This window comes from Chiloscyllium plagiosum, unplaced genomic scaffold, assembly GCF_037043375.1.
Source record: "Chiloscyllium plagiosum isolate Xiang-an unplaced genomic scaffold, Cpla_swu_hap1 HiC_scaffold_16, whole genome shotgun sequence".
Classification (NCBI taxonomy): domain Eukaryota; kingdom Metazoa; phylum Chordata; class Chondrichthyes; order Orectolobiformes; family Hemiscylliidae; genus Chiloscyllium; species Chiloscyllium plagiosum.
In genome coordinates this window covers 63,961,555-63,988,525 of record NW_028270154.1, presented here as the reverse complement: position 1 = coordinate 63,988,525, position 26,971 = coordinate 63,961,555, and the positions used below count along the sequence as shown (strand labels likewise).

General features: G+C 42.3%; 1 protein-coding gene across 7 annotated transcripts in view; it reads left to right on the top strand.

Annotated features, from left to right (window-relative positions):
* Nucleotides 1-973: 973 nt before the first annotated feature.
* The window catches only part of bod1 (biorientation of chromosomes in cell division 1), a 35,447-nt gene continuing 9,449 nt past the window's right edge, over nt 974-26,971 (top strand). For 2 of the 7 annotated variants that reach the window (XM_087995444.1, XM_043703862.2), the window contains exons 1-3: nt 974-1,151; nt 12,424-12,548; nt 16,016-16,099. In XM_087995444.1, the coding sequence (XP_087851570.1) occupies nt 1,032-1,151; nt 12,424-12,548; nt 16,016-16,099 (329 nt within the window). In that variant the 5' untranslated portion in view covers nt 974-1,031. The remainder of the gene's footprint in view (nt 1,152-12,423; nt 12,549-16,015; nt 16,100-26,971) is intronic. The other 5 variants (XR_006313641.2, XM_087995445.1, XM_087995446.1 and 2 more) reach the window with 4 other exon arrangements.

Here is a 26,971-nt window from a genome sequence, read left to right as displayed (position 1 = left end):
ATAATCTTGCTGTGGTGCTCTGTGCCCCTATTATTAACCGCTCTCTCCATTGCCCAGTCATTTTAATTGATCTATGCATATATGAAACCAAGTTCCTCATTTCCTTCACCCCCATAAGTTTCGTAACTTTATTTTATGCTGCCTGTCCATGTCTCCATTTCTCACACTTCTTTACACTGAACTTCATTTGTTATCTATTTGTCCATTCCAGCAATTTGTCAGTTATTGTCTAGATTAGAGTGGTGCTGGAAAAGCACAGCAAAAGCCCTTCATTTATTCCTGATGAAGGGCTTTTGCCTGAAACGTCGATTTTACTCTCAGATGCTGCCTGAACTGCTGTGCTTTACCAGCACCACTCTAATCTAGACTCTGGTTTCCAGCAACTGCAGTCATTGACAAATAGGTAAAAACAGTCATTCTAAAACAATGAAGACAATTTGCTGGAATGGACAAATAGATAACAGATGAAGTTCACAGTTCACAATATTCCAAGTTTCATATCATCTGCAAACTTTGAAACTGTCCCTGCACACTAAAATCCAGATTAATAATCTGTCAGGAAAAGCAAGGTCCTAATTCTGACCCCTTGGAAACAAGCCACACCTTCCCCAACCAAATATCCAGTAACCACTATTCTCTGTTCCCTACCACTCAGGTAGTTTTGTATCTATCGGTTTCAGTTAAGTGACGCTTAAACTCATCAGGTTGACTACATTCATCAACAAGCTCTGCGTAGGACTGCAGTTCACATTCTCCCTCTCCTAACCCTGAAAAAGGAAATCCCACCCGCTACGACAGTTTTTCGACCAGCTTTCAGCCAGCTGGAGGTCACGCCTGCGCAATGCGGGCCTCAGCTGAAGATTCCAGTTCCTCTTCCGGTTCATGAGTCCTCGAAGGGTCATAGCTGGAACACCGACTTCACCGCCTCCTGGTGCTGCTTGGCTTGCTGTGTTCCAGTTCCCAGCAGGCCCAGCGCCGGCTCCGTACGCACGCGCACTGCTACTTTCCTGACGCTGCTGCGCTTGAGCGCCATGGCGAAGAAGCTGGCGGCGGATGATCCGAATCTGATCGCTATGATCGTCGACCACCTCAAGAGCCGCGGCCTTTTCGATGAGTTCCGCAGAGACTGTCTGGCTGATGTTGACACCAAGGTGAGAGAGGGCGACGGCTTCAAGCCCAGCCGTGTACATCGGACCCGGATAGTCTCCTGTCGCCCTGTGAGGACCCGAACAGACTGTGTCCGTAGGAGCAACCGAGGCTTTTCAAAGGGAATCCAATTCCCAACTACCCCAAAAATGGTCCCTTGTCCCGTCCTATAGCGATTGAGAAGTGCCGCGTCCCCGACTGTCGTTTTGAAAAGGGAGACCGAGTGAAAGAGGTAACCCCTCTGGCTTAGAGAGGGACAGGGGATTCCTCTGGCTCAGAGAGGGCAAAGTGAGAGGGGATTCTTCTGGCCCAAGGAGGGACAATGCAGTAGGAGACTTCTCGGGGAAAGAGGCAGGAGGCGCCTGGTCTAGTGAGAGTAAGAGGGATGCACGTTCTATCTGTGTCCTCCAGGCGCTCTAGTTTGTTTCCACAGTCCACAGATGTGCACATTAGGTGGATTAGCCATGGGAAGTGCAGGGTTTGGGTAGGGGAGATGGGATGCTCTTTGGAGGGTCAATGTCATTCGATGGGTCAAATGGCCTGCTTCCACACTGTAGGGACTATTTGGTCCACAGAGAGAGAGAGAGAGCAAGAGAGGCTGGAGGCTTCTTGTCCATCAAGGCACTGAGAGGCCTCTGGTCTAGGGAGTGAAAGGGGATGCACTGGTCCAGAAAAAGAGCATGCGATGGGAAGCCTGTTGGCAACAGAGAATTGCTGTTGGGAGGATTGCTGTGCACCAGAAAAAGAGAGAAAACAAGAGGGGATGTCTCCAGTCCAGAAAAAGGGAGTGGGAGAAGCAGGAACTCTCTGGGCCAAGAAGCAAGAGAGACAAAATAAGACAGACAAGAAACTTCAGGTCATCCAGAGAGGGAGGATGTCCCTGATCCAGAGAGACAGCAGGAAGGGATGTCTCTGATTTATAGAGAGCACAGGAGGGGCTGCCTCTACTCTAAAGAGAGTGAGAAAGAATGTCTCTACTCCAGACAAAGAGAGAAAACAAGAAGAGATGCCTCTGATCCAGGGAGAGTGAGAGGGAGTGTCTCTGGTCCAGAGACTGCAAGAGTGAGAGTGCGAGGCGGGATACCTCTGGTCTTGACAGAGAGAACGCAAGTGGGAGAGGGGTTGCCTTTGGTCCATAGACAGTGAGCTATGTGGCATGTTACTGGTGCAGGAATAAGAGGGGATGCAACTGGCCTAGCAAGAGGGCACAGGAGAGGCAGGAGGCCTTTGATCCAGAGAGAAAGGGCAAGCAAAAGAGGAGAGCCTTCGAATTCAGACAGTGTGAGTGGGTAGGAGGGTGCGTCATCTGTCGGGAGAGAAAGAGAGCATGAGAGGGGATGCCTGTTAGCCAGACAGAGAAATCAGTGCAGGGGGACCCTTTACTTGAGGTGGGGAGCGATGGAGGAGCCCTCTGCCCCAGAGAGTGTACGAGTACAGTTGGAGCATGTGTCCAGAGAAAGCTTGTCTGCTTGCCCAACCCAACATAAGCTTCTCCATGCTCCACCCTCATGCATCCCATTCATATGTTTGTATGAATGGTGCTGACCATAGGCTAAGCTTTTTCTGGTGGGCAAAGTTTATTTAGAACAAGGGGATGACTTTGGAGTTGAGAGCAATCACATTGTACTGATGCTCAGCAACTTGAGAAAAAATGATCAAGAACTGAAAATCGCTCATGGGCCAATTGTACTCAGCAGGATGGTGTGAAAGTGGAAATTTTAGAATCTAAATTCAATCACATAGTTTGACAGAAAACTGACAACTGTAATGCTATTTGTTTAAACTTCACAATTTAAGTATAAATAGTCTTGGGCTGCTGTCAATGACTTGGAATGTAGTAATCCAGTAGGGAGTTCAGCTGAGACTTTGCATTGAGTAGAGTGTGGGAGATGGAGGGGTGACCCTTTAGAGTTTTATAAATCATGAGGGGCATAGATAAAGTTAATAGCAAAGATCTTTTCCCCTAGGGTAGAGAAGTTTAAAACCAGGGACATATTTTTAAGATTTAAAAGTGGGCGAAGGGACACTGTTTTCTCACACAGCGTGGTTTGTATGTGGAGTGAATTGCCAGAGGAAGTGGTAGATGTAGGTACAGTTGTAATATTTAAGGCCATCTAACACTTATATGAATAGGAAAGGTTTAGAGGGATATGGGCCAAATGTAGTCAAATGGGACTAGTTTAATTTGGGAAACTTGGTCGGCATGGACGAGTTGAACTGAAAGGTCTGTTTCCATGCAGTGTGACTCAATATAAACTGTTTTGAGCTTTATTGTTACGATTTATCATCCTCCAAGCTATTGAATTGAAATGCTATGTTGCAATTTGCTGACAACAGTCCAGGATCCTCTATACATTAGCGATTGTTTTTTTTTTAGAAGATTTGGAGCTCAGGTTGACAAGTCTGTAAGATAGTTCGCTGAGCTTGAAGGTTTGTTTTCAGACATTTCATCACCAGTAACATCATCAGTGAGAGTCTTTGGTGAAGTGCTGATGGTATGTCCCACCTATCTATTTATAAGGCCTGGTTTCTTAAGGTGGGTGATGTTATTTCCGTTTTTTTTCAAAGGAAGGTAGATAGAATCTATATGTATGTGCTTATTGATGGAGTTCTGGTTCGAATGCCATGGCTCTGAGAATTCTCATATGTGTCTTTGTTTTGCCTGTTCTAGGTTGTGTGTGTTGTTCCAGTCAAAGTGGTGTCCTTTTTTGTCTGTATGTATGGAAACTAGTGAGAGTGGGTCATGTCTTTTGGTGGCCAGTTGTGTTCCTGTATCCTGGTGGCAGGTTTCCTGCTAGTTTGTCTGATGTAGTGTTTTATTTTATACAGTTCTTGCATGGTATCTTGTAAATTACGTTAGTTTTGCTGGTGGTATCTAATGGATCGTTTAGGTTCATTAGTTGCTGGTTGTGTTTTGGTGGGTTTGTGGACTATCATGATGCCCAGGGGTTGGAGTAGTCATAGAGATGTACAGCACGGAAACAGACCCTTTGGTCTAATTCGTCCTTGCCAACCAGATATCCCAACCCAATCCAGTCCCACCTGCCAGCACCCGGACCATATCCCTCCAAACCCTTCCTATTCATATACCCATCCAAATGCCTCTTAAATGTTGCAATTGTACCAGCCTCCACCACATCCTCTGGCAGCTCATTCTATGACTCAATGACTCTAAGTCCATACTGACCCTCCGAACAGTAACCCATCCAGACCCATTCCCTTACCCTGTATTTACCCCGAGTAATGCACATAACACTATATATGTTCAACTATCATGTCTAGAAATGAGAGTCTGTTGTCATTCTCATCTTTTGTGAATTTTATGCCTGTCAGGATATTGTTGATGGTGTTGTATGTTTCCTCTGGTTTGTTCCATTTTGTGATGACGAAGGTGTCGACTACATAGTGGACCCATTCCTAGACATGACAGTTGAACATACATTTAACGGAGAGCTTCAAACCAGCATCTACAGAAAAATAACATGCAAAGACCAAATACTTAACTTCAGAAACAATCACCCTAACACCCACAGATTGAGCTGCATTAAGACATTATTTCAAAGAGCTACGTCATACTGCAGCACCCAAGAACTCAAAAAGCAGAAGAAAAATATCTATACAACGTTTTCAAGAAAAACAGATGTCCAATAAACACAATCCGTCGACTCCTCAGAAACAAACTCAAACAGGCAGACACGACACAACCAATACTCTAGCCACATTATCTTACATCAAAGGCATATCAGACATGACTTCCAGACTACTCTGACACCATGGCATCACTGTAGCCCACAAATCTACCAACACACTTAAACAGCAACTAATGAACCTAATGATATCACCAGCAAAACTAAAGTCATTTACAAGATACCATGCAAGAACTGTATAAAAGAAAACACTACATCGGACAAACTAGCACGAAACTTGCTGCCAGGATACATTAACACCAACTGGCCACCAAAGGACACAACCCACACACGCTAGTTTTCATACATACAGACAGGCAAAGAAGGACATCACTTTGACTGGGACAACACGCACATTCTAAAGCAGACGAAGCAAAGATATGCACAAGAATTCTTTGGGGTATTGCATTCTAACCAGAACTCCATCAGTAAACACAATGACTTAGAACCTTACCTTGGAAAATAAAGAATCGGAAATGACATCGCCCACCTTAAGAAACCAAGACCTATAAATAGAAAGACGGGACATACCACCAGCGCTTCACCAGAGGCTCTCTCTGATTATGTTACCTAGTATGGTGACGAAACGACTGAAAATAAACCTTCAAGCTCAGCGAGCTAACTTAGATTTATCCTCTATACATGTTAGACATGCTTTTTAAGTATTGAACCCATGTAGATATAGGAATGTAGATAGTGATTTTTTTTTAGCAAATACTGCAAAACTTTTTGGTGAACCAAAGTGCTATACTTGGCATATTTTTAACACCAGTAGAAACTGAGAATTTTCAAAGAAAATTGACTTCCCAGACAGCTCACTAACGTTTTGTTTGTTTATAACAATAGTATAACTTTAAGTGCAGATTTTAATAAAAGTATCAAGAATTGTTATCAGGAATGGGGCTGCTGTGTTTACGCACAGTCACTTGTAACAAACAATAATTCAACAGTGTGAACCACTATATAAACTGTTCAAGGAAAGCTGAAGTGTTTTAAGAGTGTCAGCAGAGCCTAAAGATTAAAATATTACCTTTAAATTTAGTGCCAGCTGTTCTTCTCAGTTCTTTTCCACATTTGTTTAACAAAGTCTTTGATGTAAACAATCCAGAAGAATCGATGAACATGGAGATGAAACAGAAGAAAACTAATTCTTAAACCGAAGTTCCCAGTTTCTTTGTTTTCTTTAGTATTTAGATTGGATATATGGGAGATTATAGTTTTTATGTTTGTATGTTTAGTATTACCAACTGAAATACTATTGATTGACTTGTAAGCTTTAATGAGTTATTTGTTTTGCATCCTCTCCTTATAGTGTTTTATTTATCATTGTTTGGGACAGCTGTGAAGTCACTTTTGGACCTGTTGCACAATGATGATGATTTGTCAGATGCGGCCTAACTCTGTCTGTGTTTACCCATAGTTGAGTTCATTGCCTGGGCTTTCTGTCAAACATTCATAAAAATTACTGGATGGTGACCAATGCTGTCACTGGGGAGCAGAGCTCCTACCTGGGATCTGCTTTAATATTTGTAAAATAGAATTCTGTAATGCCTTCATTCATTCCAGGAAATGAGTCTGAACTCACCAAATGCATTTAAACCGTTAATTTGCACAAGGAGTGTTCCATAAATATTTTTGTGAAATGTATGCTGTACGTCAAAACAACAGTCCATTGTTCTGCCCTTGGGTAGAAGAATTTCTTTAAATATATCAAGACCGTCTAGAACCAGAGCGCTTTGTCTCAGAATAAAGGGGTGTTAATTTAAGACTCAGATCTGGAGAAATTTAATCTCTCAGATGACTGACTGACTGTCTTTTTGGAATTCCTGGCCACAAAGAGCTGTGAGTCCTTGTGTGTATTTAAGACTGAAATGGATTCTTAAGTTGAGGAATCAAAGATTATGGGAGAAAACACAGGAAAGTGGACATGAGTTTCCGATCAGCCATGATCCTATCGAATAACTGAGCAGGCTTGAGGCCAAACAGCTTACGACTGTTCCTACTTCTGGTCTTTTAGATTGCAAACAGTCTCTCATGGGCATTTTGAATCACTAGTTCAGGCAGTAGCTGAAGTGGATTCTTGGTGCCACCTTGACAGTCTTTGTCTTTTAAAGTATCTTATGGCTAAGCTGCAACCCAAGACAAACTAACTCCACTCTATCATTTACGATGAGCAGTTTCCCCACAGACCTGCTTCATAAGCTGATCACTGGAGAAGTTGTTATTGGGATATGAACCCAGCTATTCTGATTCAGGTAAGAATACAACCACTGAAAATGGTAGGAATCTAACCAAAGGTTAAGTGGACACTGAGTATATACACAGGAACCTTGATTATTCAAATACCAATTATCCGAAAATCAGATTATCCAAAGGAGATCTCGAGGTCCCGATAGAAACATTACATCAAAGATGTGTTTTCAACAGTCATCATGTCTTTTGTTTACATTGATTAAACAGGCACAGTCTCCAAATGACTGACCTCCCGCCCCTCTGTCTCTCCCCACACTTGCCCTGGAGTTCTACAGAGGGGTGTACCCTAAACACCCCTTCCCCAGATAATGTCTCTAACATTGTCCTGTACAGGGCAAACATGGAACCTGTCAAAAAGTTGCAATAAAAAGTTTTGTGTGTGTTAATTAGTTAGTTAGTTATTTGGAGACTTACCCCACAAAGGCGGCAGCAGCAGTCTTGTTATTAGTGTACAGTCCGGCTGCCCTGGAGAGGAGGTGGGGGGGGGAGATCTCGCGCGCTGTGTTGATGCCTTACCTCCTGAACAGGGAGCAGACTTTAAAAACTCCGAGCCTGAGAGCAAAGGCATGTATGAGTCTTCTAGAACTCATTATTCCAATTCATACATGTTTTTCACTGATTAACACCAAGGTCAATGCCATGAAAGGACGATCTTTGGCTGAATTATACAAATAAATAAAGCCTGACCTGCTGCCTTATCTCTGCTCCCATTGATGCCTCCGCTGGAGAGAAAACTCTATCTCATGGGATGTAGGGCATTCAGACATCATAATATACAAGAACAATAGGCTTGCAATAGCTCCCCATGGTAGGCTTATGCGGAAAGTCAGGAGGCATGGGATAGAGGGAAATTTGGCCAATTGGATAGAAAACTGGCTAACCGGTCGAAGTCAGAGAGTGGTGGTAGATGGTAAATATTCAGCCTGGAGCCCAGTTACAAGTGGAGTTCCGCAGGGATCAGTTCTGAGTCCTCTGCTGTTTGTAATTTTTATTAATGACTTGGATGAGGGAGTCGAAGGGTGGGTCAGTAAAGTTGTAGATGATACAAAGATTGGTGGAGTTGTGGATAGTGAGGAGGGCTGTTGTTGGCTGCAAAGGGACTTAGATATGAAGCAGAGCTGGGCTGAGGAGTGGCAGATGGAGTTCAACCCTGCCAAGTGTGAGGTTGTCCATTTTGGAAAGACAAATAAGAATGCGGAATACAGGGTTAATGGTAGGGTTCTTGGTGAGGTGGAGGAACAGAGGGATCTTGGGGTCTATGTTCATAGATCTTTGAAAGTTGCCACTCAGGTGGATAGAGCTTGTAAGAAGGCCTATGGTGTATCAGCGTTCATGAGCAGAGGGATTGAATTCAAGAGTCGTGAGGTGATGTTGCAGCTGTATAGGACTTTGGTTAGGCCACATTTGGAGTACTGTGTGCAGTTCTGGTCGCCTCACTTTAGGAAAGATGTGGAAGCTTTGGAGAGGGTGCAGAGAAGATTTACCAGGATGTTGCCTGGAATGGAGAATAGGTCGTACGAGGATAGGTTGAGAGTGCTAGGCCTTTTCTCGTAGGAACGGCGAAGGATGAGGGGTGATTTGATAGAGGTTTATAAGATGATCAGAGGAATAGATAGAGTAGACCGTCAGAAACTTTTTCCCCGGGTACAACAGAGTGTTACAAGGGGACATAAATTTAAGGTGAAGGGTGGAAGGTACAGGGGAGATGTCAGGGGTGGGTTCTTTACCCAGAGAGTGGTGGGGGCATGGAATGCGCTGCCTGTGGGAGTGGTAGAGTCAGAATCTTTGGTGACCTTTAAGCGGCAATTGGACAGGTACATGGATGGGTGCTTAAGCTAGGACAAATGTTCGGCACAACATCGTGGGCCGAAGGGCCTGTTCTGTGCTGTATTGTTCTATGTTCTAACTCCTGTGATGTAACTCTCCTCTAATATTGGGAAGACCTGGATTAGATTCATGCCTGGAAGCACAATGTCGCTTCAAAGCCAGTAAATCACAATAGACTTGATCTTTCATGTCCGCTTCAAAAGAAGTACAGAGTGCAGGAAACAACAATCTGCTTTGTTTTGGTGGATCTCACTAAAGCATTTGTCACCCGTGAGTAGGGTAGGCTTCTATCAGCTGCTAGAGGGAGTCAGCTGGTCTGTCAAGTTTTGAGTATTTTTATGCCCTTCTGTGATAATAAGCATGCCACCTCTGGCCGTTTTGAGATCAACAATGGAGTGAACGAGGACTATGCCAGAGTCTCTCTGTTTAGTACCATTTTTGTCTGCTGTCCTGATTTTGCCCATCCTTCTGTGGAGAAGGAAAGTGAGAATGGCAGATTCCTGAACCTTGTGAAGACGGAAATACAAAAGTGTGGTATGTCCTGTTCGGAGCATTTCCGAATACTAATAACACTGTACTACATGCCCAGGCAGAAGATCAGCTCTAAGGTTCGTGGATCATCTGTCCTGTGAACATGTCATCCTTGCCCTCTTCATCATCTGTCATGAAAATTGTAGCTATGGAACAGGGTGATGTTTCCATTTGTGATCAGACCTGACATACACCACTGGAAGCAGGTAGTAGCTTCTGTTATCTTTGATCTACAATGACACAGCCTGTGCCTTGACAAAGAGCTTAGCACATAAAAAAAGCAGCCATCAACTTTGACAAACACAAAGTGCTGGAGAAGCTCTGCAGATCTGGCATCATCTGATCTGACAAAGAATCACGACTGGAAAGGTCAACTGTTTTTCTCTCTACAGATATTGCCAGGCCTGTCGAGTTTCTCCAGTACTTTCTGTTGTTATTTCAGATCTCCAACAACTGTAGTTCTGTGTTTTTATGAACAGCAACATACTGACCTCCAAGACCAAGATACTTACGTTAAAGTCTGAAGGTCGTCTTGAAGTCTGGACACCTTAGAATTTCCAAGAAAAGTCTAAATAACTGTAGTTTCTACAAAGCAGCCTTGTTATCCCGTGGAAGACCAAATGAAAAATGAAGCTGTCGTTTTGAGGGGAGGCATGACTGTTTGTGCTCACCACAGAAAGAAGATTTTACTAGTTTGGGCATGTGGATTAAGTATAAGATATTAGAAACGTAGAATCCCTAGATCCAAGATGGATCAGCTTGGGCTGATTAAATGGATTTAACACATTTGTGCCACACAATTGTCAAACTGAGAGCAGTCTCCAACAAGAGAAAATCTCACAATTGCCCCTTGATGTTCAGTGACATCACTGTCATTGATCTAGCAACAATCTTGGTGATTGCTATTGACCAGCATCTGAACTGGACCTATATAACTCATTATCTGTTTCCCCAGTGCCTGTCCATCATCTAAGTGACACAAGTCAGGAATGTGACTGAGTACTCTCGGTTGGTGGGTGAGTACAGCCCCAAAAAAACTCTCAAGTATCTTGATTGGTATCCTACTCACCACCTTAAGCATTCACCAGATGGTACACACTGCTGCCACTCTTTCCTTTTAACAGAACCTTCTAAATCTGTGAACACCTTGAAGGACAAAGGAAGCAAGTGTATGGGAACACTACCGCCTGCAAGCCACTGCCTCCAAGGCAAGCCATCATCTTGACTTAAAACTAGATCACTGTACATTTTACTGTTGCTGTGTCAAAGTCCTGGGGCTGTTTCTTCCTAAGAGCAGTGGGTGTCCCTATGCTCCACGGACTGCAAAAGTTCAAGAAGACAGCTACCAGCAGCCCTCCAGGACACTTTGGGGTGAGCATTAAGTGGCTTAGCTGGTGGTGCCCACATATGAATTTTTTTAAAAAACTGTAAGGAACTACTTCATGGATTCGCTATTCTAGAATCAGCATATTCATCCATCAAAAGAAATGTATCAGATGATCTCTGATCTTATCAAATACTTTTGTTCTGAAGTCATCTCTTATAGATTGAAGGATGCCAAATTTGAATTTGTGTCATTATATAGGTATATTTATTTGTAGTAACATTGATAGGCAAGACATCATGAGGAATTTTGACAAATTAAAAATGGTTGCTATCTTTTGATATCTAACCTCCAGTTTTTGTGCATTCCATTTATGCATCACTATTTGAAATTTTAATCAGAGGCCTGAGTGCATGTGAGTAGTCCTCATTTGACATTGAAATTTTTCTTTCTGAGAATTGCTACTTTTAAGTGAAAAAAACCAGTGTAAAAGCTGGTTAAATTTCATCGGACTATTGCAAAAAAAAGACTGTAAATTGAAATACCTGACATAGCTGAGTTCCTACAATGCTAAAGAAACAGCTTGGGTGGGAATGGGTGAGTAAAAATATTTTTAAGGTATTTAGCACACTTGCCTTCATTGCTCAGATTTTTGAGTGTAGGGGTTGGGATGTTATGTAGAGTTGGTACAGGACATTGATGAGGCCTCTTTTGGAGTACTGTGTCCAGTTCAAGTCCCCTGTTATAGAAAAGATGTTATTCAGTGAGAGAGGGTTCAGAAGAGATTTACCAGGATATTGCTGTGTTTGAATTATAAGGAGAGGCTGGATAAACTAGGACTTTTTTCATTGGAATGTAGGAGGTTGAGACGTGAACTTGTACAGGTTTATAAAATCATGAAGTGGATATCGATAAATGGATGTAGATAAGGTGAATGGCAGGTGTCTTTTCCCTAGGATGGGATATTTAAAGAATAGGCAGCATATTTGTACGGTGAGAGGAGAAAGCTTTAAAAAAGACTTCTTTTGCAGAGTGCTCCAGGGGAATAGTGGTTTTCGACAAGTTACAATATTTAAAAGACACTTGGTAAGTACATTGAATACAAAATAAGCTAGAGGAGGGAGCTTCGACTATAGGTCCATCAACTTTATAGTGTGAAGGCAAAGTTACAGTGAACATGGCAACAAAATGAGGGTAACTGATATTTGGAAATGTTCCAGAGTTGATGGGCTTATTCAGGAAATTTTGGGATGAAGTTATAATGTTTTGTTCTCTTGGGATGGTTGTAGACTGTTGTCCTTCTGCAGTCTTTTCGCTCCTCTTCTGCATTGCCTTTTTGTGTGGCTGAGGAGATGTCAATATTACTTGGTTTTAGGTATCTTCCACTTAGTTGTCACAAGAGGTAACTGAGAAGGTTTGCTGACTTTTGTTAGATTTTGTGACCTATCTGAAGTTCTTAGCTCAAAGGCAAGCACTAACTCTGGGTCAGTGAATTAGTGTCCATGTATAATAATGTATTGCTCAAAAACGTGCCATTTGTATGAAGCAAATATAAATTGGATTTTGATTATGTTCAATTTAGGAAAGGTATTGTTCACTACTGTCAAATTGTAAATATTTATTTGCCTTATTTTAATCTTTTCTTAACATTTACAGCCAGCCTATCAGAATCTCAGACAAAGAGTTGATAATTTTGTGTCCAATCACTTGGCTAATCACGAGTGGAATCCAAGCCTTAACAAAAATCAGCTGCGTAATGAACTTCGACAGAGGGTCTGTAAGTGAGTATGCTACTTAAATATTTTTATGGTTTCAATGCTTTTTTCCCCTAGTCTGGATATTTTTGTACTATCGATTTGCATTTCCATCAAATTTTGAAGTGCAACTTTTCTGTTCAGTTTATGAGTTGAAACTTTATTGCTGGAACAGCACAGCAGGTCAGGCAGCATCCAGGGAACAGGAGATTCGACGTTTCGGGCACAGGCCCTTCTTCAGGAATGTTCGGGCACAGGCCCTGTTCAGTTTATGACCCAAATTATTTGTTAGGATTTTACTACAGTGTTACTTTTAGTGACAAATGTTCAGCACTAGATTTTAAAAGTAGATGGTTAGATGCTATGTAGATTACTGTTCAGTTTTGGACAAAGTACCTTAGGAGGGATAGGTTTGACTTGATGGCCATGCAATGCAGATTCACCACAAGATACTGAGGTTTGTAGAGTTCATCATTAGATAGACAAGCAGGACACTGGAAAAACACACAAGCATCAGGAGACGGAAAAGTCACTGTTTTGGTTGTAACCCTTCTTCAGAACTGGGGATGGGAATAAGGAGATCTGCAGGTAAAGGAGAGGGTGGGGAGGGGGCTGTGGGTTGGTGAAGTAGGGATCGGTGAACACAGGTATGACCTGGCTGGTCAATGGGAGGAATGAATCTGGTTGGTAACTGGCAGGGTCGATCAGAGGAATGGAAGTGGGGGGGGAGGGACTGGAAAGGGAGTAGGCATATGGGAAGGGAAGTTATTTGAAATTGAAGAACTCAATATTGAACCCTCTGGTCCGTAGGCTGCCCAGGCAGAAGATCAGGTGGTGTTCCTCCAATTTGCAATCTGATTTGCTGTGGTATGGAGGAGGCCAAGGATGGTCATGTCGGAAAGGGAGTGGGAAGGGGAAATAAAATGGGCAGTGACTGGAAGGTCAGGTCAGCCCCTGTGGGCCCAGCTGAGATGCTCAGCAAAACATGCCCTGAATTTACTTTTGGTCTCACTGATGTAGAAAAGACCACATCGGGAGCACCCGATACAGTAAATTAGGTTGGAAGAGGGGTAGGTGAACCTCTGTCTCACCTGGAAGGACAATTTGGGGCCCTGGATGGAGATGACTGGAGTGGAGTGCCGGCAGGTTTCGCATCTTTTCCGCTTGCAGGGGAAGGTGCCGGGGGTTTTGAGGGGGTAGTGGGGGAGGGGTTGATGGGGAGAGTAGCGTAAACCAAGGGTTGGCGAAGGGACTGGTCCTTGCGGAAGGTAGAGGGATGGGGAGGGGAAGGTATTCTTGGTGGTGGGGCCTAATTGGAGTTGACAGAAGTGTTTAAAGATTATACATTGATATGGAGACTGGTGACGACAAAGAAACCCTGTCTTTATTGCATTTAGAGGGGACAGGGTTTAAAGCAGTGAAGCAGGGAATGGAAGAGGTGCAGTGGAGTGTTATCTGGATTACAGAGGGGGAGACAAGCATTTGTTCAAAATAGGTGGACATCTGGGATGCTTGGAACTGGAATGTCTGCTCGTCCGAGCAGATGTGGCAGAGGCGGAGGAATTGGGAGTTCTTGAAGGATACTGGGTGAGGGTAATTATGGGAGTCTGTGGGTTTATAGTAAACGTCGATCTGGAAATGGAAATGGAGAGGTCAAGAAAGGGGAGGGAGTTGTCTGAAATGGACCAAGTGAATTTGAAGGCAGGGTGAAAGTTGTGGGTGAAGTCTGTGCGCTGTTCCAGTTCAGCGTGGGTGCAGACCGCTACACCGATGTAGTCATCGATGTAATGGTTGCAGAGTACGTACTGAAGAAGGACTGACGTAGCTGACAGAGGCAGGTGTAGCTAGGGCCCCTCTGAATACCCTTGGCCACCCCTGGATTTGGAGGAAATGGGAAGAGTTAAAGGAAAAGCTTTTAAGGTGGAGGAGGGTATTGGTGGAGGGGGACTGGATGGATTTTGTTGGAAAGAAAGAAGCTAAGGGCCTGAAGGCCTGCCTTGTAGGGTATGGACATGTATATGGACTGCACGTATGTAGTGAAAGTAAAGTGTTGGGGGCTGGGGAACTGGAATTTACTGATGGGGTGGAGGGCATGGTTAATGTTACGGATGTAGGTGGGAAGTGTCTGAAGCAAGGGGAAAGAGAGTGGAATTGAGATAGGAGGAGATGAGTTCGGTGGGGCAGGATCATATGGAGACGATGGGTCACCTGTGGTAGTTCGGCTTGTGGATCTTGGGGAGCAGGCACTGCAGGCCTGGGGACCATAAGGTTGGAGATGGTGATGGGGAGATCACCGTGTCATCCCGTTTCTGCCTCAGTCAAAGCAAAATGCTCAGTATAGTTTTACCTCCTTCATCTTTATTCCGGGCCCTAGAGGGAGAGAGAACGATCGCCCATGCGCAGAGGAACATAAGTTCTCTGTCTTTACTTGAAGAGGAGTTTCTTAATTAAATAGCAATTTGCAGGGAAGGGCATCCAGATTAAGCAACATACATATTGATTGGGTAACCGTTACAATCAGTGAGTGTCAATAGTAAAGATTAAGCCATCTGCTGTTACACAATGGATGTTCTTAACCTTGTTAACTGGCTTCGCATAATGAATCATTTTCACCTTAGTTAACGGACTTTACATACCGAATGCTTCTTCATCTTATTAAATTGCTTTACATAATGAATGATTTTCCACCTTGTTAACCCACAACCCTTGCCTCCAGCACCCATTGTTTACTCCAAATTCTTATCTGATTGGAGTCATGCTAGCTGAACCTTTTTTGTTTCACAAAACTTAACACTCTCCTTACTTGCTCATACCATATACACTTTCTCATTTCCTCCTTTTATCATTTCATGATAACCACCTAAATGGCGCTACCAGCTTGCATAAGACTCTGACAGCTAGTATTTAAGCCAGTTATTGACACACAGCATACAATGATTATAACAACAAAAATTACTAGTCCATTACAGTAAATAGAATTTGAAGAATCCTCTCATGTGGAAAAAAAAATCACCAGTAAAGTTCTTAAATCCACAGTCCTTACTGACCACTCTGTCCCCTCCAAGTCGAGTGGAAATGAGCCAGTTCTCCAAACTCTCCTTCAGTAAAGTCCAACCTGAAAACAAAATCCAGTCCGGTCCTTCTGCATCACTCGTGGAGAAATCTGAATTCTTAGAAAAGGGCAGTTAAATACTTAAACAAAACTGACGAGACTTCCATCCTTCCGGATATGCTTCAGATGGAAGAGACCAGCGCATCTAAGTGTGCAGTGCTGCAGCTGCAGGAGCAGGCAAAGTGAACGCAGTATTCTTTGCTACGTCTGCTCCTCCTCTGCTGTTAAATGTAACAAACCCAACTGGTTGTTTTGATGTTAGCTTGGTCAGTGTACCATCATATCCCTTAAATGATCGAAAGACAAGGTAAAGCTCACGTGGGTTTATGTCCGTTAGAAGGCCACTGACAAAAATCGTACCGCTATCTTCACTTTTGTTTAGCTTCTCTTTTCGTGCTCATGACTGGGGAGCTGATTGGATCAGGTTGTGGAAGGGCAGGCTGTGGTCGAAAGGCACGCTTTACCTGTGAGTAGAGAAACTCTAGAGATGGTGTCAGCTGCTGAAAGTATCTTTGCACTTCCTTTCTCATTCCTTCCTTGCCAAGGTGGTTATCAGTATGAAGACAGTCACACTAAATTGTGTCAGCCTATTTCAACATTCTTTGAATTCTTCAAGTCTATTACTCTGTTCACTGTTTATGACATTGTCACATTTTATACAATCCATAAACTTCTAAATTGTACTCCCTGAACAATTCGGTCAATTATAAACAAGAGTCAATGATCCTAAAATCAAACCCTTGGGAGATGCCGTTCAGGTTATAGCGTCATAGAGATGTACAGCATGGAAACAGACTCTTCGGTTCAATCTGTCCATGCCGACCAGATATCTCAACCCAATCTAGTCCCACCTGCCAACACCCGGCCGATATCCCTCTAAACCCTTCCTATTCATAGACCCATCCAAATGCATTTTAAATGTTGCAATTGTACCAGCCTCCACCACTTCCTCTGGCAGCTCATTCTATACCCATACCACCCTCTATGTGAAAAAGTTGCCCTATAGGTCTCTTATATCTTTCTCCTCTCACACTAAACCTATGCCCTCTAGTTCTGGACTCCCTGACCCTAGGGAAAAGACTTTGTCTATTTATCCTGTCCATGCCCCTCATAATTTTGTAAACCTCTTATAAGGTCACCCCTCAGCCTCCGACGCTCCAGGGAAAACAGCCTTAGCCTGTTCAGCCTCTCCCTTAGCTCAAATCCTCCAACCCTGGCAACATCCCTGTAAATCTTTTCTGAACCCTTTCAAGTTTCACAACATCTTTCCGATAGGAAGGAGACCAGAATTGCATGCAATATTCCAACAGTGACCCAATCAATATCCTGTACAGCCGCAACATGACCTCCTAACTCCTGTACTCAATACTCTGATCAATAAAAGACCACATACCAAACGCTGTCTTCACTATCCTGCGACCCCACTTTCAAGGAGCTATGAACCTGCACTGCAAGGTCTCTTTGTTCAGCAACACTCACTGGGACCTTACCATTAAGTGTATAAATCCTGCTAAGATTTACTTTCCCAAAATGCAGCACCTCACATTTATCTGAATTAAACTCAGATTAAACTTCTCAGCCCATCGGCCCATCTGGTCAAGATCCTGTTGTAATCTGAGGTAACCCTCTTCGTTGTCCACTATACCTCCAATTTTGGTATAATGGACTATACCAAACTTACTAACTGTACCTCTTATGCTCATATTCAAATTATTTATGTAAATGACAAAAGGTAGACGACCCAGCACCGATCCTTGTGGCACTCCACTGGTCACAGGCCTCCAGTCTGAAAAACAACCCTCCACTACCACCCTCTTGTCTTCTACCTTTGAGCCAGTTCTGTATCCAAATGGCTAGTTCTCCCTGTATTCCATGAGATCTAACCTTGCTAATCTGTCTCCTATGGGGAACCTTGTCGAACGCCTTACAGAAGTCCATATAGATGACATCTACCGTTCTGCCCTCATCAATCCTCTTTGTTACTTCTTCAAAAAAATTCATTCAAGTTTCTGAGACATGATTTCCCACGCATGTTGACTATCCCTAATCAGTCCTTGCCTTTCCAAATACATGTACATCCTGTCCCTCAGGATTCCCTCCATCAACTTGCCCACCACCGAGGTCAGGCTCACTGGTCTATAGTTCCCTAGCTTGTCCTTACCACCCTTCTTAAACAGTGGCATCATGTTTGCTAACCTCCAGTCTTCCGGCACCTCTCCTGTGACTATCGATGATGCAAATATCTCAGCAAGAGGCCCAGCAATCACTTCGCTAGCTTCCCACAGAGTTCTCTGGTACACCTGATCAGGTCCTGGGGATTTATCCACCTTTAACTGTTTCAAGTCATCCAGCACTTCCTGCTCTGTAATCTGGACACTTTGCAAGATGTCACCATCTATTTCCCTACAGTCTATATCTTCCATATCCTTTTCCACAGTAAATACTGATGCAAAATACTCATTTAGTATCTCCCCCATTTTCTGTGGCTCCACACAAAGGCCGTCTTGCTCATCTTTGAGGGGCCCTATTCTCTCCCTCGTTTATCTTTTGTCCTTTATGTATTTGTAAAAACCCTTTAGATTTTCCTTAATTCTATTTGCCAAAGCTATCTCATGTCCCCTTTTTGCCCTTCTGATTTCCCTCTTACATATACTCCTACTTCCTTCATACTCTTCTAAGGATTCACTTGATCTATCCTGTCTGTACCTTACATAGGCTTCCTTTTTCTTAATCAAATCCTCAATTTCTTTAGTCATCCAGCATTCCCTATATCTATCAGCCTTTTCCTTTCACTCTGACAGGAATATACTTTCTCTGGATTCTTGTCATCTCATTTCTGAAGGCTTCCCATTTTCCAGCCATTCCTTTACCTGCGAACATCTGCCCCCAATTAGCTTTAGAAAGTTCTTGCCTAATACTGTCAAAATTGGCCTTTCTCCAATTTAGAACTTCATCTTTTAGACCTGGTCCAACCTATTCCATCACTATTTTAAATCTAATATAATTATGGTCGCTGGTCCCAAAGTGCTCTCCCACTGACACCTCAGTCACCTGCCCTGCCTTATTTCTCCAAGAGTAGGTCAAGTTTTGCACCTTCTCTAGTAGGGACATCCACATACTGAATCAGAAAATTGTCTTGTACACACTTAACAAATTCCTCTCCGTCTAAACCATTAACGCTATGGCAGTCCCAGTCTATGTTTGGAAAGTTAAAATCCCCTACCATAACCACCCTATTATTTTTACAGATAGCTGAGATCTCCTTACAAGTTTGTTTCTCAATTTCCCTCTGACTATTAGGGGGTCCATAATACAATCCCAATAAGGTGGTTATCCCTTTCTTATTTCTCAGTTCCACCCAAATATCTCCTCCCAAACACCAGCTCCTCAGCCATGCATTCATCTGCTCCATCCTTCTATTCCTGCCCTCGTAGCACTGAGAGTAATCTAGGTTATTCAAAAAAAAAATTCTTTTTAACAAATTAGCCAAGTATCAATGTGAAAGCTGTCAGGAAAAGTATTTCAAAAGTCTGGGACAGCAAGAAAACAAATGTTTCCTGTGCTTTAGCAATTGAAGAGGCAGTTTCAGTTCAGATTTAAATCGCAAATATTCATGGGAAACAAATGCTGAATACTTTAAAATATGTCCTCCAAATGAAACTTTCCCCCCCAAAAAATCTGAATGTGGCAACTTTGGTAGAGATTAACATTCTTTGAATTTGCAGTATGAAGGGGGCCAATGAAGTCTTTATAATAATTGAAAGAATTTAAACTGTCAGCCTCGAGTTCTAATATCCTCTAGAAAATCTTAACAAAACATCAAACTAAAAATGCACTCTTCTTTTTGTGAACATTCTGCATTAAAAACACAGCAGCAGCAAAGATATTTTAATACAATATCCTCATTTTGCTAAAGCATGACTACTGACCCACTTTTTTTTTTAAACAGGCATTGTAGAATTTCAGACAAATCAGGGGCTCAAGGCACTCAATCAATTTGTTTTAAGGTTACAAATTTGATAATTTTAAAAAGACCATGATGTTGTACAGTTTCAATGGAAAAAACAAAATCTACCCTATTACATAGTTCACAAAACACATTGAATTGAAATCCTGATTCAAACAAAGCAGAACAGTTATTTAAAGGATTTTCTAAACCAGTATTTTAACAAACAAAATATTTAAATATCAAACACTGCATGGCACAACTTGCGTTGAAACTGCCTTTTCTGACCGAAGTACGAGTGCAACCTTAATTTCAGCATTTTATTTTGGCATCCTTTCAATGAAATTACACTTATAAAAAGAGAAAGCCCTTCAAGCGGACCACGGGGCACCACAGTTCAAGCCACTCTCTTTCCCCGCCCCCCTCCCGAACAAAGACTCGCAAAGCCTCAAATTTTGCCACTGAGAGCTTTAACCCCTTCCTCACTTTACTCCTCATGAGGGCTCAAATCCCACCCAAACACAGAAGACTCAAACCCCAGTACTGTGTGGAGGACTTGAACCTCAACTTAACCCAGAGGACTCAAACCCCAACGTGACACAGCAGACTTGAACCTCAATTAACCCCAGGCGACTCATACTCCAATACAGTGAGGTAGACTTGAACCTCCATTAAATCCCCAATACAGCGCAGAGGACTTGAACCTCAATTAAACCTCTTCCCCCAAAACAGCTTAGAGGACTTTAACCTGTGTTCTTCAGTGCGCTTACGAAACTGTTTCTCAACTGAAGTAATTATTGTTCAAGGAGTCCGTAGAATAGAGAGAGATTGAACGAGGGGACCATTTCCGACACACAGGAATATCGAAAGGGACCAAAGTTTAAAGTCTTACCTTGTGGGCCAGTCCATCTCGAGATACCAATGTTCTGGGCAATCGCTAACACCGTCTGATCATAACTATTTGTTTGGATGCTGCCGACTACGCTAATATTGCCATCCTGTTCCTGCCTCTGTGAAAGCAAAATGCTCAGAGACACAGTATAGTTTTACCTTCATCTTTATTCCGGGCCCTCGAGGGAGTGAGAACGATCGCCCATGTGCACAGGGACATAAGTTCTCAGTTTTCTCTCGAACAGCAGTTTTTAAATTAATTATATAGTCATTTGTAAGGAGGAGCATCCAGATGAGGCATCATGCATATTGATTGTGTGACCATTACAATCAGCGAGTGTCAGGAGTAAAGGTTAAGCCATCTGCTGTTATACAGTGAATGTTCTTAACCTTGTTAACTGGCTTCACATAATGAATACTTCTCACCTTGTTAACTGAGTTTACATACTGAATGCTTCTTCATCTTGTTAAATGGCTTTACATAATGAATGCTTTTCCACCTTGTTAACCCACAACACTTGCCTCCAGCACCCCATTGTTTACGGCAAGTTCTTACCTGATCCGAGCTATGCTAGCTGAACCTTTTGTTTCACAAAACTCAAAACTCAACTCTTTCCCTACCTGCTCTTATCTTTTACAGTTTCTCAACCGGAGGTGATGAAGTCATAGATTGTGCGATTGAATTTTGGCCTGATGGGTCATAATGGGGTCATGGTCAAGGGGGTGGTAGGATGTGTCAGACAGCTGGCATTTGACCTCTGTAGCATAGATGTCCGACCTCCACACTATCACCTTTTGTCAGTGAGTTTGATGGTGAAACGAGAGTTGGTCCGGAGAGAATGGAGCGCTGCTTATTCGGAGGGGTGAAGTTGGAGTGGGTAAGGGGTGTGGAGAAATTGAGGTGGCTGATGTCACGTCGGCAGTCAGCAACGAAAAGGTCGAGGGTGGGTACAGGCTGGTGGCTGTGACAGTTGGAGGTGGAAGAAGCCAAGTGGAGGAGGACCCACAAAGGCCAACCTGACGTCCCAGTCATCACCCATTTTAATTCCCCTTCCCACTCCCTTTCCAACATGACCATCCTTGGCCTCCTCCATTGCCACAGCAAATCAGATCGCAAATTGAAGGAACAACACTTCATCTTCCACCAGGGCAGCCTGCAGCCTGTTGGACTTAACGTTGAGTTCTCAAATTTCAAATTACTCCCTTTCAGGCAACTCCCCCTCCCTTCCAGTCCTCTGATCAACCCTTCCTTCCAGTTACCAACCGGATTCATTCCTCCCATTGACCAACCACGTCGTACCCTCTACTTATGTTCACCTATCCCTACCTCACCATCCTATCCCCTACCCGCCACCCCCCCCCCCAACCATCCGCATCTCCCCTTCTACATACTTATATATACCTCCAACATTGTTAACCTTGAGAAGGTACAAAAAAACATTTACAAGCATGTTGCCAGCACTGCAGGATTTAAGCTATAGGGAGAGGCTGAATAGGCTGGTGCTTTTTCTCCCCAAAGTGTCAGAGGTTGAAGGATGACCTTTACAGAGCTGTATAAAATCATGAGGGGCATGGAAACAGTGTATAGCCAAAGTCTCTTTTTTCCTAGGGTGAGGGAGTCCAAAACTAGAGGAAATTGGTTTAAGGCGAGAGAGGAAAAATTTAAAAAGAATCTGAGGAGTGACTTTTTTCACAGAGAGTGATGTGTATATATCTGGAACAAGCGGACAGACAAAGTGGTGGAGGGGAGTACAGTTACAGCATTTAAAAGGCACCCGAATGGATAAATTAATAGGAATGGTTTAGAGGGATCTAGGCCAAATGCTGGTAAATGAGACTAGATATGATGTCTGGTCAGTATGCATAAAACAGATTGAAGCGTCTGTTTCCATGCTGTATGACTATACAACTTCCTCTTAGGTAAATTTACAACTTCCCTCTATAACTCTACTTTCTCCCAAGCATTGAAACACTTGCCACTGTCTATTTTTGGCCAGTAACCCCAACTGGCTTATTGGATTGTCTTATTAACTTTCCCAATCAGTACACTGGCTAGAGGCTGATTTTTGTCAGTCTCCTCCCTGTCCAGTGCTCACTCTTATTGCTGACCTAGTACACAATCTGTCAGTGGCATTTTTGCCTCCTTTAGAATCTTCTTGTTCCACACTTGTTGCCTCTCATTTAAAGCAGTCTAACATCAGTGGTGGGTAGTTACTTGGAAGAATTAAGGAACAGACAATATCTCCACCTGGCGAATACTGATTAATCAGGAATAGTTAGTCAAGATGGTTAGGTTCAAGGAAAGTTGTAATTGACTAATTTAATTACAAGTTTGAAGAAGTAACGAGGCGTGTTCATGAGGGTAAATGATTTGATGTGGTTTACATGGACTTTAGAAAGGGATCTAATCATTGTCTGTCGGAGCATACTGGTCCAGAAAGTAAGAGGTCATGGGATCCATTTGTTATGTTGGATCCAAAATTAGCTGAATAGCAGAAGGCAGAGTATGGTGGTAGAGGAATGCTTCTGTGACTGGAAGTCTGTTTCTGTTAGAGTTCTGCAAGGCTGGTACTGAGGCACTTACTGTATGTGACGAACATGACTGATTTGGACTTAAATGGAGGGGGTATGATTGAAAAGTCCATGTGACGCAAAAATTGAATTAGGAGGATAGCTGTAAACTGCAGAAGGATGTTAATAAACTGACCAGCTGCGCAGAGCAGTAGTGAATGAAATTCAATGCAGTAAAGTGTGAGATAATGTTCTTGGGCAGGCCTAACAAAGCAAGTGATTACACAACGAACAGTAGGACCCTTAAATGTACTGACAATCAGAGGGATCTTGATGTGCATGTCCACAGACCCTTAAAGTAGCCAGGGAGGTAGATAAAGTGATTAAGAAAGCATATGGAATACTTGACTTTAATAGCTGAAAGAGCAAGAATGACTTGGAGGTGCTGGTGTTGGACTAGGGTGGACAAAGTTAAAAATCTCACAATACCATGTCATAGTCCAAAAGGTTATTTGGAAGCAGTGGTTTTCGGACCACCTCTCCTTCATCAAATGGTTGTGGAGAAAACAAGCAAGGAGGTTATGCTGGAACCATAGAAAATGCTGATTAAACTACAAGTGGCATATTACATGCAGTTCTGGTCTATTATAGGAAGGATGTAGTTGCTCCAGAGGGGCTATAGAGGTGACTTATCAGAATGCTGCTTGCATTGGGGGTGATCTGAGTATGAAGATAAATTAAATAGCCAAAGGCTGCTTACCTCAGAGCAGTGAAGGTTGAAAGGGGGCCTGACAGAAATGTATAAATCATGAGGGACATTGATAGGATGGATAGAAAGGCAGTTTTTCCATTAGTAGGTGATGAAATAGCCAGAGGGCTTAGGTTAAAGGTAAAGAATCAAAGGCTGAGGAGGGTTGAGAATTTTTTCATGGACAGTGGTGAGAGACTGGAACTTCTTTGTCTGAAAGGATGATTGAGTCAAAAACACTTGCAACCTTTTAAGCAATATTTAGATATTCACTTGTGTCGGCACAGCGACCAGGGCTAAAGGGCCAAAAGCTGGAAAATAGGATTTGTGCATTCAGATTCGTTGACCCACATGGACACAATGGACTGAATGGCCGCCTGTGCTGTGAATATCTGACACTATCCATTCTGACACTAAGGTTCCTATTTGTACCTCCTTGACATCGTCCATGTTCACCCTGCCTCAGCTCTTCTGCTGCTAAAATGCTCTTTCATCCTTTTGTTACTTCTAGGCTTAATTAGTCATATTAAGCGAATCTAAGACTTCTGCCCATGCCCAACTTGCACTAATCACCACTATGCTACACTGACTGCAGATTAAACGATTTTCAAAATTTTCATAAGATCATAAGGAGCAAAAGCAGGCCATTCAGCCTTTTGAGTCTGCTGTGCATTCAATGAGAATATTGCTAATCTGTTAATCCTTATCTCCATTTTCTTGCCTTTTTCCCCATAACCTATGTTTTTTTTTTATCTGTCTATCTCATTCTCAAATATACTTAATGAATTATGGTAAAAGAAAATTCCACACAGTATTGTTTGAGAGACTAATTCCTCATCTTTGCCTTAAAAGGGCAACCCCTGATTTTGAGATGATGCTCTCTGGTCCTACAGTCTCCCATAAGGGGATACAACCTTTCCACATTGACCTATCGAGTCCCTAAGAATTTTGTATGTTTCAGTGAGTTCATCTCTCATTCCTGTAAACTCCTGTGAATATGTGCCCAACTTACTCAACATCTCCTTGTAATATAGTCTGTCCACATCTGGGATCAGCCTAGTGAACCTTCTATGGACCACCTCCAATGTCAGTATATTTTTCCTTAGGGAAAGGGCTCAAAATTGTTCACAATATTACAGTTATAGTTTTAGCAAACCTTTTCTATTTTTATACTCTATTCCCTTTGAAATAAAGGCCAAGATTCCATTTGCCTTTCCTGTTACCACCTGAACTTGTAAGCTTTTTGAGATTCATGCACAAGGACTCCCAAATCCCTCTGTGCTGTAAATTTCTGTTGTCATCAATTTAAATAATATTCAACTCCTCTATTCTTTCTGCCAAAGTGCAGAACCTCATATTTTCCCACAGTATATTCTATCTGCCAAGTTATTGCCCACTTGCTTTACCTGTCTGTATCTTTGTGTCGTCCTGTGCACTTGCCTTTCCATCTTGTTTGTTTTGAAAACCTTTCAGGACCTTGCTGTTCCTTATCTCTAATTTCCATCAGTTCTTCTAGATATCTGAACTCCTCTAATTCCAGACTTTTGAGAATTCAAAATTTTAAACAGCTGCATCATTGTTTACATAATCAGTTGTCTACACCCTGTGCTCTGAAATTCCTTTCCTCCTTGAAGAGTTCAAATGCTTGGCCAAATCGATAGATTTTAGTCATCAGTCCTAATATCCCTTTGATTCGATGCCATTTTTCTGGTTGAATAATGTCACAAAGGGGCACCTTAAGTCATTTTATTACATTAAGGTGCTATCCAAATATTTGTTGTTGTGCTTGAACATAAAAGATTGAGGGGTAATCTGGGCTCTTTAAAATATTGAAAACACTTGCGAAGTCAGATGTAGAGAAGCATTTTCCTCTGATCTAAAATTGACCTCTTTTGCTAAAGCATACAACTTTCAGAACCTTTAGAATTGAAGGAACATACATTTGCTACCATTTTAGTATTTTATGTTTTGATGTCTAAGATTATGATCATTGGAAGTGTTACTGAATGTTAGGCAGCATCTAGGTGCTTCAGTTAATAGCTCCTAGATTGTTAGTTTATAATCTAACCTCTTTCCAAATGTTCTGTCCTTTTAAGTTGCAAACTAATATGTTTTGATCAGCCTTATACCGAAGGAAATAAAAAGGTTGCTCGCAATAGTATTGAGTTTAACAAGCAAGCTATATGGATAGAATTTGCTTCATTGTTAAATTTCTCTGAAAATTCAACAACAGTAGTCTTGGATAAATGAAATAAAGGAGGGTAGAACTTTACACTACCATCAAAATAACTTGGCTGTAATACGTTTAATATCTATTTGGTTATAAATTCTGGTTTTGAAATCATTCCTGAAAAGTAATTTTTCATCCTTTTCCAGAATAGTCAACAATCTCAAACTTCTTTTTCACTCTCTTAAATTTTCACTGTCATTGACAGTTTTTCAGAGTATTGCTCATATAACTGTTAGCACATATCTGTAGATTTGTTAGTTCGTCTATACTGCAATCACTGTCTTCATGTTTGTGAACTTAGTAATAATCTTCACGAAACTACATGAGTCTGTGGAAAAAAAGAGGGTGATGGTAGAGGGTTGTTTTTTGGATTGGAGACCTGTGACTAGTGGTGATCATTACTGGTTCCACTTCTTCTTCTGTTTGTTACTTATATAAATGATTTGGATTAAAATATAGGAGGCAATGTTTGTAAATTGCAGGTGACCCCAAAATTTGCAATACAGTGGACAGTGAGGAAGGTTATCTAAGATTACAAAGAGATCTTGATCAATTGGGTCACTGAGTTGAGCAGTGGTAAATGGAGTTTAATTTGGATAAATGTGAGGCATTGCATTTTGGTAAAACGAACAAGGGCAGGACTTTGGGCCCTAGGCAGTGTTGTAGAGCAGAGACACTTGGGAGTTCAGGTGCATAATTCTTTGAAATTTACATCACGGATAGACAGGGTGGTTAAGAAGGCATTTGGTACGCTTGCTTTCATTGCTCAGACCTTTGGGTATAGAAGTTGGGATGTTATGTTGAGGTTGTACAGGATGTTGGTGAGGCCTCTTATGGAGAACTGTGTACAGTTCTGGTCACCCTTCTATAGGAAGGATATTATTAAATTGGACAGGGTTCAGAAAAGATTGTTACCAGGAATAGAAGGTTTGAGTTTTAAGAACGGATTTGGTGAGTAAGCTGGGATTTTTTTTTTGCTGGTGCATAGAAGATTGCGGGGTGACCTTTTTAT